Source organism: Megascapheus bottae, chromosome 25, assembly GCF_031878675.1.
Source record: "Megascapheus bottae isolate mThoBot1 chromosome 25, mThoBot2.hap1, whole genome shotgun sequence".
NCBI classification, from domain to species: domain Eukaryota; kingdom Metazoa; phylum Chordata; class Mammalia; order Rodentia; family Geomyidae; genus Megascapheus; species Megascapheus bottae.
Window position 1 is genome coordinate 17,342,148 of NC_143533.1, and position 18,844 is coordinate 17,360,991.

General features: G+C 38.5%; 1 protein-coding gene across 1 annotated transcript in view; it reads left to right on the top strand.

The window, feature by feature from the left end:
* Nucleotides 1–13,457: 13,457 nt before the first annotated feature.
* The window catches only part of Trpm7 (transient receptor potential cation channel subfamily M member 7), a 46,840-nt gene continuing 41,453 nt past the window's right edge, over nt 13,458–18,844 (top strand). The window contains exons 1-3 of the mRNA XM_090358421.1: nt 13,458–13,936; nt 16,032–16,085; nt 18,079–18,219. Coding sequence (XP_090214547.1) covers nt 13,823–13,936; nt 16,032–16,085; nt 18,079–18,219 — 309 coding nt within the window. The 5' untranslated portion in view covers nt 13,458–13,822. The remainder of the gene's footprint in view (nt 13,937–16,031; nt 16,086–18,078; nt 18,220–18,844) is intronic.

Below are 18,844 nucleotides of genomic sequence, written 5' to 3' on the forward strand. Positions count from 1 at the left end.
ACAGCACTACTTCTGGCTTTTTCTGTGTGAGAGGTACCAAGAAATTGAACCTGGGTCTTTGTGCATGCTAGGCAAGCACTCTTACCAGTAGGCCAAACTCCTGGCCCTAAAATACCTTTAAAAATGTACTGCATAGTCACAGTTTTGTCATATATGGTCTAGTTTTAGTTCATTGGCAAAACAAACACATATTTCTGAATTTTTCTCCCAGCAATTATCTGAGGGATGCCTATTTTTTCTTTTCTTTTTTGGGGGGGGCGGGGGTGGGTCATGGGGTTTGTACTCTGAGCCTGGGCATTGTCCCTGGGCTCTTCAGCTCAAGGCTACTCCCCTACCCTTTGAGCCACAGCCCCACTTCCCGTTTTTTTAGTGATTCATTGGAGATAAGAATCTCATGTTCTTTATGCCCTAGCTGTCTTTGAGCCTCGTTCCTCCGATCTCAGCCTCCAGAGTAGCTAAGATTACAGATGTGAATCACCACACCCCGCTTATGAACGCCTATTTTTTTCATAGTTCTTCTATTCTCTTCCCCATTCCCATCATCTTAGCCAGTCTTACTACTTCTGGGTCACACTGGTATTTACAAACACAGCAATTAACTCTGGATAAACTCATAAATTAAATTCATAAATAAACTTAACTGGTAATTGACTATAACTGAAGTGAGGTTTGTATCTTACTGTTTATGGCTGCAGTTCTATAAGCCTCATAAAATGATTTTATTCAACTTTAAAATCATTTCCTAGCCCAGGAATGTAGCTTAGTGGTAAAGTGTTTGCACAAAGCCCTGGGTTCTGTTCCTCAGTACTGCATAAATAGAAAAGATCAGAATTGGCACTGTGGCTCAAGTAGTAGAATGCTGGCCTTGAGTAAAAAGAAGCTCAGGACAGTGCCCTGGCACTGAATTCAAGCCCCAGGACTGGCGCCCCCCCCCAAAAAAAAATTCATTTGCTCTTATTACTAGGAGTGTAGATATAGTGAAGTGCGTGCGTGCGTGCGTGCGTTTTCTTGCCAGTCCTAGGGGTTGAACTCAGGGTTTTGGCACTGTCCTTGAGCTTCTTTTGCTCAAGGGTAGCATTCTACCACCATTTGAGCCACACTGCTATTCCAATGTTTTCTGTTTGTATGATAATGGGGAATGGAACCCAGTGCTTCATGCACACTGACACTAAGCCACAATCCCTGTCAGTATGTCCCGTCCCCTCCCCCCCATTAGATAATTATTTCAATTTCTTTCCTTCTTTTTTTCCCCCCCTTTTCTGGTTTGTTATGGGGCTTTAACTGGGTCTAGACCGCTGTCCCTGAGCCGTTCAGCTCAAGGCTACCACTCTGCCACATTGTGCCACAGGACTGCTTCCAGTTTTCTGATGATTAACTAGAAATAAGCATCTCACAGACTTTCAGGACTTTCATTCCCAGTCTGGCTTTGACCAGTGATCCTCCAATCTCAGCTTCCTGAATAGCTAGGATTACAGGTGGGAGCCACTGGCACCCTGCTCAAAATGTGTTTTTGTTGTTTGTTTGTTTGGCCAGTCTGGGGCTTGAACTCAGGGGCTGGGCACTGTCCTTGGACACTTTTTGCTCAAGGCTAACATTGTGCCACACTTGGGTCATAGCGCCACTTCCAAGCTTTTTTTTTTTTCTTTCTCCTGTGTATGTGGTTCTGGGGAATCAAACCCAGGGCTTTGTGCATGCTAGGCCAGCACAATACCACTAGGCCACTCTCCTGGCCTGACAAAATGTGTTTTATATGATCTAATTAATTTCTTTTTCCAAAGTTAGGTATTGTTGCCTTGTTAAACCTGTGAGTATAGTTATTTGATCCTTCTAAAAAATATTTTTTGTTTTAGTATGTGAGGCTATCATATGACACCAAACCTGAAATCATTCTGCAACTTCTGCTTAAAGAATGGCAAATGGAATTACCCAAACTTGTTATCTCTGTACATGGAGGCATGCAGAAATTTGAGCTTCATCCACGAATTAAACAGTTGCTTGGAAAGGGTCTTATTAAAGCTGCAGTTACAACTGGAGCCTGGATTTTAACTGGTGGAGTAAATACAGGTAATATGGTTATATCAGTTTTATTAAGTGCCTATAATTTTTTTTATAATATCAATTCTATTTTTGAATTAGTAGTCAATAACAAATCAGTATACTTGGTTCTTCTGTTGCATAAGCTGCTGGTTGCTAGATAGAAGTAACTGAATTTCTTTGGTTTTCATTTGCACTCTAAAAAAACAGTACACTTAAAGCAGAAGTTGACAATGTACCAGATCCAGCCTAATCTTTGTTCTTGTGAATAAAGTTTTATCCTATCTATACTCATTTGTTTATGTATTGCTTTGACTATTTTTGTGCCCCCAACAACAGAGAATAGTTGTGACAAAGACTGGAAAATAGTGGTGACAGCCTAAGATATTTGCTCTTTGCTCCTTGCCAAAACATTTGTCAATCCTACTAGAGGGCAAAATGTTAGTTCTTTATTAGCATTTTCTGATGGTTGGTAAATTGGTGGAAGAATGGTAGTCTGTTGCCTCTGGAGTCATAAAAACTAATTTCAATATACTGTGTCCTTTTATTCCTTTTTTATCTGTCATATATAAAGGTTGACTATAAGGAAGGCAAGATAATTCATTTTTATAAGCAATTATACATACATACATACATACATACATACATACATACATACATACGTATATTTTTTTGTGTGTGGGGAGGGTCATGGGGCTTGAACTTGGCCTGTGCACTTTCCCTGAGTTCTTCAGCTCAAGGCTACCACCCTGCCCTTGAGCCAAGCCCCACTTCCTGTTTTCTTTTTTGCCAGTCCTGGGCTTGAGCTCAATGCCTGAGCATTGTCTTTGGACTTTCTCAAGGCTAGAGCTCTTACCACTAGAGCCTCAGCACCACTTCTGGCTTTTTTTCTGGCTTTCCCGGTCTTCGTGCATTATAGGTAAACACTCTACCACTAGGCCAAACTCCCGGACACTTCCTGTTGTCTAGAGGTTAATTGGAGATAAGAGTCTCAGGTTCTTTTGTGCCTGGGTGGGCTTTGAACCTTGATCCTTAGAGCTCAGCCTCCAGAGAAGCTAGGATTACAGGCATGAGCCACCGCGCCTGGCATATTTAACTTCGTTTGAGCCTCATTGGTAGATGTTCTTGGGCTACTGAGTTTATTATCATTTCACAAAACAGACACAGTAGCTTCATAAAGCTTATGCTATACTAGTTAGGGATGTAGCTGACAAGTTGATAACTCAGCTCAGTGTTACATGATGTGATAATTACTGAAATGACTAACATTTTGTTTGAACAGGTGTAGCAAAGCACGTTGGTGATGCTCTCAAAGAGCATGCTTCCCGATCATCTCGAAAGATTTGCACTATTGGAATAGCTCCATGGGGAGTGATAGAGAACAGAAATGATCTTGTTGGGAGAGATGTAAGAATGATGTTTAAATTTCTTCTATTTGGACTTGCTATAATTCTGTTAATACAGTAGGAACACTGACTGAAATCATATTAAAATGTTTATTCATGATTATACTGTGCTTCCTAAATTGAATTTAAAAAGTATTTTCCTGTAGTTCTGCTGATCCTTTTGGAAATACATTAGTGTCTAAATAATTTTGGTTTTTTTTTTTCGGTACTTTGACATGTTTTCCATATTTTTAATTATGTTTTTAATGGCTATTTACATCAAGAATCACTGTTTTGAGGAGTAAGGGGATAAGGCACAATGACAGGAGATGAGGAAACGAGTATGTTGGATAGGGAACCTATTCATGTTCGGAAATGTGGCAGTGAAAACACCCTTGTATAACTAATAGATGCTAATACAAATATTTTTTAAATGCATTGATCTTTTGTTACTAACAGGAATGAAATATTTTTACTTAAGGAGATTGAAGCTGTCAGTTGCTTTGTAGATACTTGTTAGAGACTACCAGAAAGGAGTTCCTGCATTTATAGTAATCATCCTCAAATTAGAAAACTTCTAATATCAATTTAAAGAGATTTTGTTTATGGCTATAAAGCTAATAAGACATTTTATTGCTCTTTTTAAGAGTGCTTTAGATATTACAGCTTACTTATTTAATTTTATTTGTTGATTAATTATTTACTTATTAATGCTTTTTGCATGTGATGATGAAATATATAATTCTGAAATAAGGATCAAGGTGTAATTATTTGGCTTAACTCATTAATTTTTTCAGTTGTGTAAAAAGCTTTTGGGTGGGTTACATTTCTAAATGTAAAATGGAATTTTGCCTTTTTTTAATCTGTGAGTTACTTCAGATTTTATTTTAAAATGTATTATATTTAATCCTGTGACTAACTCTTATTTTGCTATTGTTTAGGTGGTTGCTCCTTACCAAACCTTATTGAACCCCCTGAGCAAATTAAATGTTCTGAATAATCTCCATTCCCATTTCATATTGGTGGATGATGGCACTGTTGGGAAGTATGGAGCAGAAGTCAGATTAAGAAGAGAACTTGAAAAAACTATTAATCAGCAAAGAATTCATGCTAGTAAGTGAATTTACTGACATACATGTTATTGTTAAAATTTTGAGGGCTATATTGAAAACCAGCTGTATTAGCTATATTCTGAGAAAGCATGGTGTTCTTTGAGGTGTTTTTTCCTCCCATAGGAAAATAACCAATAGGCAACCAAGAATGGCTGATCTTAAAGGAAATAATACTAAGGAAGAGTCAAAGGCCAAATGGGATACTCATACTTCAAAGCTAAAATGTTGCTATTGTAAAATTATTGGAACCCAAATTATTTACTGTTTGTTTGTTTGGTCTGGCCTTGGACTCTAATCCTCTAAATCTCAGTTTACTGAGTAGCAGGATTACAGGTGTGAGCCACCTGTACCCAGCTAATAGTTGGTATTTTTAGCACTGATTTTCCTTTCCATCTGAGGCTGAACTTTTTTCTTTGATGGTCCTGGTTTCTTTGAACTCAAGAACCTGGGCTCTGTCCTTGATCCTGTCTATGCCCATGGCTAGCACACTACCCACTTGAACCACAGGGCCACTTTTTGCTTTTCTTGTTCATGTGGTACTGAGAAATTGAATCCAAAGCTTCATACATACTAGACAAGCACTGTACCACTAAGCCACATTCCCAATGAGGATGAACTTTGATGGTTCACCATCTAGATTTTATTTAAAATGGAAGGATAGCAGGTGCAGTGGCTCACGCCTATAATCCTAACTACTCAGGAGGCTGAGATCTGAGGATTGCAGTTCAAAGCCAGCCTGGGCACTGTGGCCTGTGAGATTCTTATCTCCAGTTAATCAATAGAATACTGGAAGTGGTGCTGTGGCTCCAGGGATAGAGCTATAGCCTTGAGCTGAAGAGCTCAGAGACAAAAAGCCGGAAGTAGTGCTATGTTCAACTGATAGAGCACAAAGAGGCTCAGGAACAATAGAGCCCAGGCACTGAGTTCAAGCTCCAGGACTGGTATAAAAAAGAAAAAAAATATGCAATTCTACACCAGCATATTCAGATTACCAGGAGATACAGCATTTGTAAAAATTAAAAATGTTTTATAACTGTACAGTTGCCGTTAGTTTGCATTTTCTCACTTTGTTGAAGATTATTATAAAAACAAAAATTTGTATTGACTAGATTTTTGTTTTGTTTTACTCTTGTATATTCTGTTTCTGTTGTTAATTCCTATATGTTGGAAATCCAACTAATATACACTAAAAAACAAATCAGGCTGAATGTGGTAGGTGACAGCTGCAATACCAGCACTCTGGAGAATCCCACGCTATATAGCAATGCTGTTTTGTGCTGTTTTTGTTGGTTCTGGGGTTTGAACTGAGGACCTGGGCACTGTCTCTGAGCCTCTTTATGTCCAGGCCTAGTCTAGTGTTCTATCACAGTGTCACTTCTATTTTTTGAGTGGCTAATTGGAGATAAGAGTATCACAGGCTGGCTTTGAACTCCAGTCTTCAGATATCAGCCTCCTGAATCACTAGGATTATAGGTGTGAGCCACTGGTGCCCAGCTGCAAGATCGATTATTTAATTTATTTATTTATTTTGGTCATGAGGCTTGAACTCTGGGTCTGAGTGTTGTCCCTGAGCTCTTCAGCTCAAGGCTACCACTTGAGCCACAGTGCTCTACTTCTTGAGGCACAGCACCACCGGTTCTTTTTTTTTTTTAAGAGTTTCATGGACTTTTATGCCTGGGCTTTGAACCATGATCCTCAAATCTTAGTCTCCAGAGTAACTAGGATTACAGGTGCGAGCCACTGGCACCCCATATACAAGACTTTAAGAGCAAACTAAAAAAATAAATTGTGATTGCACATTTCTTGTCAGCCCAAGTTTATAAATTTTCATTGTGTGCAAAATTACATAATGAATTTTCTGATTTTTGTCATTTAGACTAAGTAACAGCATAATTTATTCAATACATTGTTTATGAAAGACTGGTATCACCTCTAGTACTTACTTGTAGTGAAGTCTACAGGTTTTTTTTGTTTGTTTCCGTTTTCCTTGCCAGTCCTGGGACTTGAACTCAAGGCCTGAGCACTGTCCTTGGGTTTTCTCAAGGCTAGAGCTCCACCACTTGAGCCCCAGCACCACTTCCGGGCTTTTTTTTTTTGTGTGTGTGATTAGTGGAAGGATACTTCCAGGCTTTTTTATGTATGTAGAGTGCTGCTAGGCAAGCACTCTAACACTAGGCCAAACTCCTGGCCAAGTCCACAGTTTTATATGAAATTACATTTTGACTTGTAATTTTTATTTAAAATAAATAAGATTAAATTGTTGACTTGTGTCTGATTTTCTAATTAAACTGTTACCTTTTTTTAGGAATTGGCCAGGGTGTTCCTGTGGTGGCACTGGTATTTGAAGGTGGGCCTAATGTTATCCTCACAGTTTTAGAATACCTTCAAGAAAGCCCTCCTGTTCCAGTAGTTGTGTGTGAAGGAACAGGCAGAGCTGCAGATTTGCTAGCATATATTCATAAACAAACAGAAGAAGGAGGGTAAGTATCTGAGTATCAGAAATGGAATAACTTTATTAAAGAGGCCTGTGGCCTTTAGAAGATCAGATTCCTTTGAGTGTTTTATGAATATGAAAATCTCAAGTTTAATAAGACATTTTGTTAAGGCTTACTGTAATAGTCTTGTATGTTATTGGAAGGATTGAAATATGATACAAGCATCCTCTTGGAAGGCAGTTGTTTACTTAGCAGCTTGGGGAATTGTTCCTACAGGTGAATATCTATGGAAAAAAATGTCCAAGTTTCTTGCAGGGTTACCTGTAAGTAAAAACTAAATAGAAGTGTGAATTAATAAATTACAGTCTGCTACAGAATGGGACAGTTTGTAGTTGAGTAAGGATAGGATCTATATACTAGATTTATGATAAAATATCCTCAAGGAAAAAAATATGTTAAGCAATGTGCGTGTTGTGACACTTTTTATATAGAAGCAAAAAGGATACTTTATGTAAAAAGAGATCTTGAGAAATTATACAAGTTACTAGTGATTACTTAGAATATCTGAAGTAGAGCTAAGCAAATAAAAGACACTTGTAAGGAAACATGGTGAATTTTTGTATTTTAATGTTTTCTGCTTTATGATTGAGTTCAATAAATGTGTTCATGTTTAGAACATAATATAACCTTGGAATGTAACCATATAGAACATAATACCTGGAAATAGAGTTTATATGATAACTTATTCTTGTTGTTGGTTATGGGGCTTGAGCTCAGGTCCTGGGAGCTGTTCCTGAGCTTCTTTGTGCACAGGCTAGTATTCTACCACTTGAGCCATAGCACCACTTCCAGTTTTTGATTGATTAATTGGAGATAAGTGTCTCACAGCGACTTTTCTGCATGGATTGGCTTTTGAACCATGATCCTCAGATCTCAGCCCCCTGAGTAGCTAGGATTACAGATGTGAGCCACTGGTATCTAGCTATATATCTTAAAATTACTAATATTGCAGTATATACTTTGTTAAAAACATTCACAAAGTAGTGCAAGAGAAAAATCACTCCATTTTTTAAAAATCCCATATGATGTAATGGATGTCCTTGAAGAAGAAAGTTTCATTCAGTCAGGTATTTAAATTTATTTATTTATTTTTGTGGGTCATGGGACTTGAACTCGGCCTGGGCACTATCCCTGAGTTCTTCAGCTCAAGGCTACCACACTACCCTTGAGCCACAGCCCCACATCCCATTTTCTAGAGGTTAATTGGAGATAAGAATCTCAGGTCCTGAGGGCTGGGAGTTTGGCCTAGTGGTAGAGTGCTTGCCTAGCATGCACGAAGACCCAGGTTCAATTCCTCGGCACCACATACATGAAAAAAAAAGCTGGAAGTGGTGTTGAGGCTCAAGTGGTAGAGTGCTAAGCCTTGAGAAAGTCCAAGGACAGTGCTCAGGCCCTGAGCCCAAGCCTTGGCTGGCTTTGAGCCTTTATCCTCAGATCTCAGCCTCCTGAGTAGTTAGGATTACAGGTGTGAGCCACCGTGCCAGCAAAGTATTTAATTTTAATACAGCATCTCCAGGTCTTGCACAGATCTTCATTTTGATCTTATAGCTAATGGAAGATGAAACCGATGAAGTTTTCTATGTTCTCTTGTACCAGGAATCTTCCTGATGCAGCAGAGCCGGATATTATTTCAACAATCAAAAAAACATTTAACTTTGGCCAAAGTGAGGCAGTCCATTTATTTCAGACCCTGATGGAGTGCATGAAAAAAAAGGAGCTTGTAAGTCAATTTCAGCAGATTCGTCTTTTTACTTCTTTTAAAGTACACTCTAGATTGCTGAAGTATTTTCATTTTTAATTTAAAAATTTAAATATTAAGATGTCATTTACTTTTTAGTGTTTTCCTACTGAGTGACAACATAGGACTGTAGTTGTTTTTGTTTTTGTTTTTGCCAGTCGTGGGGCTTGAATTCGGTCTAGGCACTGTTCCAGATCTTCTTTTGCTGAAAGCTAGCACTCTGCCACTTGAGCCACTGTGCCACTTCCATTTTTTTTGTTTATATAGTACTGAGGAATCAACCCCCATGGCTTTATGCATGCTAGGCAAGCACTCTACTACTAAGCCTCATTCCCAGCCCAGGACTATACTTTTTTTTTTTTTTTTTTAAACCAGTCCTGGGGCTTGAACTTAGGGCCTGAACACTGGTCTTGGGCTTTCCTCAAGGCTAGTGCTCTACCACTGGAGCTATAGCTCAACTTCTGGTTTCTGTGTATATGTGGTACAGAGGAATTGAACCTGGGTCTTTGTGTATGCTAGATAAGCACTCTACCACTAGGCCAAACCCCCAGCCTTTGGACTATAGTTTTTATAGAATAAGAGACTTTTAGGAAAAGTTTCATAACTTAGGCCTCAATAGATTGTGTTTAGTGTCAAGGAAGAAATGTAGAATTGATCAGGCTTTTCTAACAAAGTACTTGGGAAAATATTTAAAACTTTTATTAAATGAGGTTTTTGGCTATTAAATATCTGTCTTGATTAATTTTAGTCATATGAACATCTTCTTAAGTTGTAGAGATAAGAATTTTTAACTGCTCTTTAAATAGATGCCATGTTGTTTGCTTTCTTTCTTGCTTGCTTGCTTTTTTTCCGGTCCTGGGGCTTAAACTCAGGGCCTGAGCACTGTTTTTAGGCTTTCTCAAGGCTAGAGCTCTACAACTTGAGCCATAGCACCCCTTCTGGCTTTTTCTTTTCTTTTCTCTTCTCTTCTTTTCTTTTCTCTTATTTGTTTTCTGTATATGTAGTACCGAGGAATCCAACCCAGGTCTTTGTGCATACTAGGCAAACACTCTACCACTAGGCCAAATTCCCACCCCTTGTTGTTCTCTTTCACTGCAAATTTTATATACTGCAAGATGAAGCGAATTGAAAATTTTGCTTGTTTATAATTTTTACTTTATAAAAATTGTTACTAGATAAAAACTTGTATTAAATTTCAAGTAATTTAAAGGCATATATAATTACAAGATTGAACAAAACATTTCTCACCCAAGAATATATACATATATATGTGGCTGAGTATAGTGGTCCAGCCCTGTAATCTTAGTGTGAGGAAGACTGAAGTAAAACAATAATGAGTTCTACACCTGCCTCAGCTACTCTGGAAAGAACAGAAAGAAAATTTATCTGACAAGTAGTGTATAACCTTACCCCTATGTTACTGCCTCTTATAACAGAGAGAAAATGGTTAAAACAGCAACAAAAACAGTTACTATATGAAGAAACTAAGTATTGTGATAAATGATAAAGTCTTAATTTCCTGATTTGTTTTTGTAGATTGAAATGAATTTATGTCTAAGGTCTTTCCCTTGAATGTATATATGTGTGTGTGTATAGGTATATATAGATAGATTTATAAATATCTATAAACATTTATATAAATATAAATGAATAGACACACACACGCACGCACGTGCACTTTGGGATTTCTTTTGGGGGGAGTGTGGTTGGTTATGGGCTTGAACTCTGGGCCTGGGTACTATGTCCCTGACCTCTTCAGCTCAAGGATACTGCCCTACCTCTGAGCCACAGCTCCACTTCTCATTTTCTAGTGATTAATTGGAGATAAGAATCTCACAGTCTTTAGCGCCCCGGCTGGCTTTGAACTGCAATCCTCAGATCTTATCCTCCTGAGTAGCTAGGATTACAGGGGTGAGCCACCAAGCCCAGCTTAGAATTTATTTCCTTCCTTCCTTCTTTTCTTTTCTTTTTCCTTCCTTCCTTCGTTCTTCCTTTCCTTCTCTCTCTCTCTCTCTCTCTCTCTCTCTCTCTCTCTCTCTCTCTCTCTCTCTCTCTCTCTCTCCTTCTTTCCTTCCTTCTTTCCTTCCTTCTTTCCTTCCTTCCTTTCCTTTCCCTCCCTCCCTCCCTCCCTCTCTCTCTCTCTTTCTTTCTTTTCTTGCCAGTCCTGGGCTTGAGCTCAGGGCCTGAGCACTGTCCCTGGACTTTCTCAAGGCTACAGCTCTACCACTTGAGCCTTAGCACCACTTCCAGCTTTTTTCTGTGTATGTGGTACCGGGTCTTCGTGCATGCTAGGCAAGCACTCTACTACTAGGCCACACTCCCGGCCCAGAATTTCTTTTTTATGATGCTTATTTTTAAAATTATAAATGCATAATGTTATGAATTAATCTTTAAATAGATTACTGTTTTCCACATTGGATCAGAAGAACATCAAGATATAGATGTAGCAATTCTTACTGCACTGTTAAAAGGTAAGATTTTAAAAGCAATTTGTGGTTATCTTTAATTTTTGGCTCATTTATTTATGGAAGAACTCTCAGTTGCCTGAATATATAGGAAGTGAATTTTTTCATATTTTCTTCATGAAAGAAACAATACATGAATTTAGTTGATCTAGGTAGCTTTTGTTTTTGTCTTAGAGATTTACTTAAGTGTATAGCAATGCCTATGCCTCCAGAGTGTTAAAGATTTACTCTAAGAATTTTTCACATTCTTAACCAGTTGGAAATAATTGTGTAAAATAATTTGATATTTGGTCAATAGATATGAAAGACACAATTTCTTAAACTTGCTACTTCTTTTCTTAATGAAAAATTTGAAGGCTATGTTATATTCAAGCACTAAGAAATTGATATGTGTGCATAGTTTACTTTTTCTCTCTCAATTATCTCACCACACATCCAACTGATAGAGCAGTGAAAAATCTCTTCAAAAGTTAGAAGCAAAAGTGAGGAATTAGAAGTATGGCTCAGTTGGTAGAGTATTAGCCAATGAGCGAAAGCATCAGATACCAAGTTCAAGTCCTAGTCTCAGACCAAAAAGAAGAAGAAAGAGATTGAAGGTGTGTCAGTTGGATAGTACTACTCAGTGAGTAAAAGCAGCTGGTACTGAGTTCAGTTACTGATCTCAGACTGGGGGGAAGAAAGAAAAATGATGTTCCATCTGCTCCTGAAAGTCGGCTCTGAAGTGGCAGGGGTAGATAGAGCAAGAGACACAGAAGCCTTCCTACTCTACCAGCACACAAAGTACGAGTCTTATACCCTTTGTAGATGATACAGGCTTTCTGAAATCTATTTTAGGAATATAGCAAAAGCCTTAAAGTATATATTCTTATATTTTGAAAAATAATCCTGTTCAGGTAATTGAACACCTGCACTAAATGTACATGGCAAAAAGTACAAAATAACTCAACTGCCTACTAATAGAGTGTTTTACCTTTAAAAAATATAAACACAACTGAGCACCAGTGGCTTATTCCTGTAATCCTAGCTGCTCAGCAGGCTGAAATCTGAGGCAGGAAAGTATGTAAGATTCTTACCTCCAGTTAGCTACCAAAAAGCTGGAAGTAGAGCTGTGGCTCAAGTGGTAGTGTCACCCTTGATCGGAAAACTTTAAGGACAGTACCTAGGCCCTGAGTTTGAGCCCTGGGAACAGCACACAAACCAAATAACAGTGAAAAAGTGAATCTACATACACTGTTTAGGAAAGCTAAGATACGATAGTAAGATATATAATTGTAATTCAAGCTATTGAATACTTTGTATAATATGATGCTTTTTTTAAATAAGGAATTAAAAGTTTATGAACTTCTATGTGCACAGAGAAGTACCTGAAATGATAGTTTTTGAATTCTATTAGTACTGTCTCTGTGATAGAAACAGATCCTCTTTGTTTTCTTCTCAGTTTCTGCATTCTGAATTGTTTGCAATGAGAGACTGTGTAGTTTCTGTACTTGAGAAACAAAAGTTCTCCATCCTGGGTTTAATCTTATCTCTTTGAGGCAGGCTACTTCAAAATGGTGACTGGCACCTGCTGTGTAAGTTAAAGGGTGGTAGGGAGCTTTCAGAAGTGTTCTTATATTAATGGAGTAAAACTTGCAAATTGTTTTCTTTATTCAATTAGGTACTAATGCATCTGCATTCGACCAGCTTATCCTTACACTGGCATGGGATAGAGTTGACATTGCCAAAAATCATGTATTTGTATATGGACAGCAATGGTTGGTATGTAAATAATCTATGTACACAATTAAATGAAGTACTAAGTGGTTTCTCTATATGTATAGGTTCCATGTCCTGAATTCAGCTAACTATAGATTGTGTTGTGTATAGTTGTGCTTATAGTGATTGTCTCTGTATTGAACTTATACAGATGTATTTTTCTCTTGTAATTTCCTGAACGTTAACAGCATAAATTACTTACTAGATATCATAAGTAATCAAGAGATAACTGCTGGGTGCCAGTGGCTCACATCTGTAATCCTAGCCACTCATGATGCTGAAATCTGGGGATCACAGTTCAAAGCCAACCTGGGCAGGAAAGTCCATGAGATTCTTCTTATCTCTTAATTAACCACCAAAAGCTGGAAATGGAGTTGTGGTTCCTCTCAAGTATCAAGGACTACAGGAGTGATTCACCACACCAGCTTCATCTTTCTAATTTGGTCCTAAACCTGTTTAGGAACTTTGTAAAGACTTACCATTTAGAAGGGAACAGTAGCTGGCAGTCGTGGCTCACGCCTATAATCCTAGCATCTCAGGTGGCTGAGATCTGAGGATTCTGGTTTGAAGCCAGCCTGGGTAGCAGGCTTGAGATGAGACTCATCTCTAGTTAGTCACCAGAAAACCGGAAGTAGCATTGTGGCTCAAAGTGGTAGAACACTAGCCTTAACTGAAAAAAAGCTCAGGGACAGCACCTGGACTCTGAGTGTAAGCTGCATGACTCACCACCCCCACCCCCACCAAAGAAAAAGAAAAAGGGAAAAAAGTGAGTAACAAAGTATGTGAAATGTATTAATTAATGTTGATGCTCTTTTAGGTTGGATCCTTGGAACAAGCTATGCTTGATGCTCTTGTAATGGATAGAGTTTCATTTGTAAAACTTCTTATTGAAAATGGAGTAAGCATGCATAAATTCCTTACCATTCCCAGACTGGAAGAACTTTACAACACTGTAAGTTCATGAAGAAAATTCATTGAGTATATTTCATCATCTTTAGGAAATATCGTTATCTACCCATACCTATTCCTGCTGTATTTTATGGGGAAAGGCACCTGATGAATTGGTTGTGTGACATTTTGAAACTTTTTTTTAATGTGTGAGGAGCCCTTCTTCTGCCACATAAAAAGTGAATAGAAAGGGCCGAGAGTGTAGCCTAGGTAGAATGCTCACCATTCATACACGAAGACCTGGGTTCAATTCCTCAGTACCACATATACAGGAAAAAAAGCTGGAAGTGCTGCTGTGGCTCACATGGCAGAGCGCTAGCCTTGACCAAAAAGTGTCTAAGGATAGTGCCTAGGCCCTGAGTCAAGCCCCAGGACTGGCAAAAAAGAAAAAAAGAAAAAGAAGTGAATAGAGATTTCACAGTCCTAACTCACTTTTCCTCTTGTACACTTGTGAACAGTATCAAGTCAATGTCTGGAGATTTTTTCCTCCCACTTCCTTGTCTATGCAAAAATTAAACATAGTTTCTCCTTTTTGATTTTTACATTGATGATTTGATGTGATATCCTCTTTTAGCCTACTCGTTTTATTTTTTTCACATAGGGCTTTTGAAAACATAACCTTCTTTTTACTTTTTTTTTTTTTGCCAGTCCTGGGGCTTGAACTCAGGGCCTCTGAGTACTGTCCTTGGGCTTTCTCAAGGCTGGAGCTCTACCACTTGAGCCATAGCACCATTTCTAGCATTTTTCTATATATGTGGTACCAAGGAATCAAACCCGGGTCTTTGTGCATGCGAGGCAAGCACTCTACCACTAGACCAAACTCTTGGCTCCTTTGAAGTTTGTGTCACTTAGTCTTGGTGAGGGTAAATAGTGTCCCGGCTAGTGTTTTTCTGTGGTATCAACATGAATTTTGTTGAGTTGTGCTTTGAAGAACACTATATCTCAATACTAGCTTTCTTTTTTCTTTTCTTTCCTTTTCTTTTTTTTCCCCTAAGTCCCAGACCATTTGTACATATTTTTCTTTTTTCTTTTTTTTCAGTGGTGGGGCTTAAACTCTGGGCCTGGGTGCTGTGCCTGAGCTCTTCAGCTCAAGGCTATTGCTCTACCACTTGAGCCACAGCGCCACTTCCAGTTTTCTTGTGATTAATTGGAGATAAGAGTCTCACGAATTTTCGTGCCCAAGCTGGGTTTGAATTGTAGTCCTCAAATTTCAGCCTCTTGAGTAGCTGGGATTACAGGCATGAGCCACTGGTGCCCAGCTCCTCCTGTTTTTTGTTTTGTTTTGTTTTGTTTTGTTTTTACTTTAATAGTATTTAATGCAATTACATTGAACTTGGGTAACATTCTGTTGTTTCTGCTTATCAGATATAACAGTTAAAAGGATTGTGCTGATAAGAAAATCCTTCCTGAAAAGTAAATAAAAATTGACGCCATTAGCAAGGCAAAGTTATTTTTAATTAAATAACTCAAAGTTAGGAAGTTAATAGGTACTTTCAGTATTAATTACTAAAGCTACAGCTCTACCACTAAGCCACATTCCCAGCCCAGACTTTTTGATATTGGTTATATCCTTATCTTTGTTGTTATAACTCCAAAGCAGTATAGTTTGTACATAAAGCTTCTCATAAGTCTTTTTTTTTTTGATTTTTTTTATTGTAATTAGTAAAAGGGTTACATGATATTTGCCAGATAGAAGGTGCATTAATTCACATACATTGATACCCTTTCACATGTCTTGGTACCCGTTTCCCTCCCCCCCCCACACCCCCCACTTCTCATAAGTCTTATATGGAAAGAAAAAAGGAAAATAAAAAGGAAAAGGGAAATGTTTTTAATTTTTTTTTTTTTTTTTTTTGCCAGTCCTGGTCTTGAGCTCAGGGCCTGAGCACTGTCCTTGTGGTTTCTCAAGGCTAGAGCTCTACCACTTGAGCCTCAGCACCATTTCCAGCTTTTCTCTATGTATGTAGTACCAAGGAATCAAACCTGGGTCTTCGTGCATGCTAGGCAAGCACTCTACCACTATGCCAAACTCCCAGCCCCTGTTTTTAATTTCTTTTAGAAGAAAATAATGTTTTGTTCTTACTGTTTTCTCCCTTCAGAAACAAGGTCCAACTAATCCAATGTTACTTCATCTTGTTCGAGATGTCAAACAGGTAAGAAATTATTTTTGGGAAATGTTATTTTGTAAAAATTACTTATACATGATTTGTTTACAAAAAGCATTTAAAATTACGGGATTGGAGGTATGATTCCACTCTAGAACACCAGCCAGTAAATGCTCAGATAGAGTTGAAGCCCCAGTCTTATACCAAAATCAAACAAACAAAAACTTGCAATAAAATGGCAACCTTATGAACAAGGTAAATAAGGGTTACATTTGTGTTAACAAAAAAAAAGTAAAGAGTATAGTGTATCTAAAATGAAATGAAACCTGGTGAGACAGCTCGCCTATAATCCTATCTACTCAGGAGAGTGAGATCTGAGGATTACAGTTCAAAGCCAGCTCAAGCACTACAGACCCAGAGACTCTTAACTCCAGTTAACCACTAGGAAATCAAAAGTGGTGCTCTGTCACAAGGAGTAGATCAATAGTCTTGAGCTGAAGAGCTCAGGGACAAGGCCCAGGCCCAGAGTTCAAGCCTCATGACCCACCAAAAAAATAGAGAGGTACAGGATGGTGATCTAAATGACTGAAAAGCTCCCTTCTTTCAATCTTCTAGCATTGGCAGTAACAGAATATACTGTCATGGTCCAAAGCTAGTCACTGAATTGATTTCTGTTCTTCTAGTCAGGTTCTTTGTGAATTAATCATTTTAAATGTGGCTGGGCACTGGTGACTTACTAGCAGTCCTAACTACCAGGGAGACTAAATCCAAGGATTTAGTGGTAGAATGCGTACCTAGCATGCCTAAAAGGCTCTGGATTCGATTCCTTGGTACCACATAAACACACAAAAAAATTGGAGGATCATGATTTGAAGCCACCCTTATCAAGAAAAGTTTGTGAGATTTTATTTTCTAATTAAACTAGTGTTCTTTAGCAAACGCTGAAAGTAGAGCTCTAGTTTTAGTGATAGACCTCCAACCTTGGGTGAAAAAGCTAAAGGACAGTACTCAAGCCCTGAGTTCAAACTCTAGTACTAGCACACACAAAAGAAAATTTTAGACTTTGTTACCAAGTTTATAGCCAATTAAATGACCAGTATCTAATACAGGTTTACTTTCCTTTGTGAAACAGTATGCTCTCGTTTAATCAAGCTGAACCGTGGTGCTGGCTCCTGCTTGTAATCCTAGCTTTTCAGAAGGCTAAGATCATAAGATCTTGATTTGAAGGCAGCCCAGGCAGAAAAGACTAATTAGCCAGCAAAAAAAAGGTAGGCTAGGGGCCTGGAGTTTGGCCTAGTGGTAGAGTGCTGGCCAAGCATGCACGAAGACCTGGGTTCAATTCCTCAGTACCACAACATAGGGGAAAAAAAGCCGGTAGTGGTATTATGGCTCAAGTGGTAGAGTACCACCCTTGAGGAAAAGCCCACAGACAGTGCTCAGTCCCTGAGTTCAGTCCCCAGGACTGGTGATAAAAAAAAGTATACACCTTTTTTTTTTCCCATACCAATTAGCAAGCATATTTTTACACATTTTGTAATAAAAGGCAGTTTTTGTTAGTACTACCATGAAAGTGAAATGCCTTGCTGTAGTAATTCCATTTTGTGGGTGAAATATTGAGGCAGCTTTCCTTCATAATAATATCCCAAATTACACCTAAGAGACCTCAAAATAGCAGGCTACCCTCTTATAAAACAAAACCAAGAAGCAACATATTCCTTTCTCCTGTAAAATTAGCTGTTGGCAATCCCTATTTTTTTTTTTTTTTGGCCAGTCCTGGGCTTAGACTCAGGGCTTGAACACTATCCTTGGTAGGCTAGTGCTCTACCACTTGAGCCACAGCACCATGTACTGAAGAATCGAGCCTGGGTCTTCATGCATGCTAGGCAAGCATTCTTATTATTAGGCCAAACTCCCGGCCCCCATCTCTACTTCTTGAAACAGACATTTCTCATTTTGAAGAACAGACCTGAATTCCAGGGCATAGCATATAAGCATTAATGTAAAATTATATATCCGTTGAAAACTGCTATTTTGTTTCCAGGGAAATCTTCCTCCAGGATATAAGATCACTTTGATTGATATAGGACTTGTTATTGAATATCTTATGGGAGGAACCTACAGATGCACCTACACTCGGAAACGTTTTCGGTTAATATATAATAGTCTTGGTGGAAGCAATCGGGTATGTAAAATTTGTGGGGGGAAGCTGATATATGTATGTTGGAGTTAACTCCCACATTTTAGAATGTGAGGGTGGTCTAGTTGCTTCAGCTGCCACCTGTGATCTCTAGATTGATTATGGTGATCTGGATGGGTAGGTGTGTGTTTTCTTGCTCCATGTGTCTCTGCCAAAGCTGGCTGCCCCCTTGGCTAGAAGCTCCAGATAAGTTCTCATAGTCCCTTTGTAAGAGAACGTAAGATACATACAAATGAAGTGTTGCATGTGGCTATCTGCCTTGGAAAGAAAAAATAAAAATAAAAAGTTAACCCATACAGTTAAGAGGTTACAGGGCTGGCTGAAATGTAATTCAGTAGTAAAGCACTTGGTTGTTTTGCATGAGCCTTTGAGTTCAATCCCCAGCACCTCAAAAAATTTAGAAAAAGACCTCCTTACATTAGGTGATTGGGAGTTAGAGTAGTTCATACCTATAATCTTAATTGCTTGGGCAGTAAAGATAGTATAATCATAGTTTAAGGCCAGCCCAGACCCCTCCCCCCCCAAAAAAAGTTAGAGACAATCTCAAAGACTAGCTAAATGTGCTGCCTCGCAACTATATTCCCAGCATTGTAAGATTGTGATCTAAGGC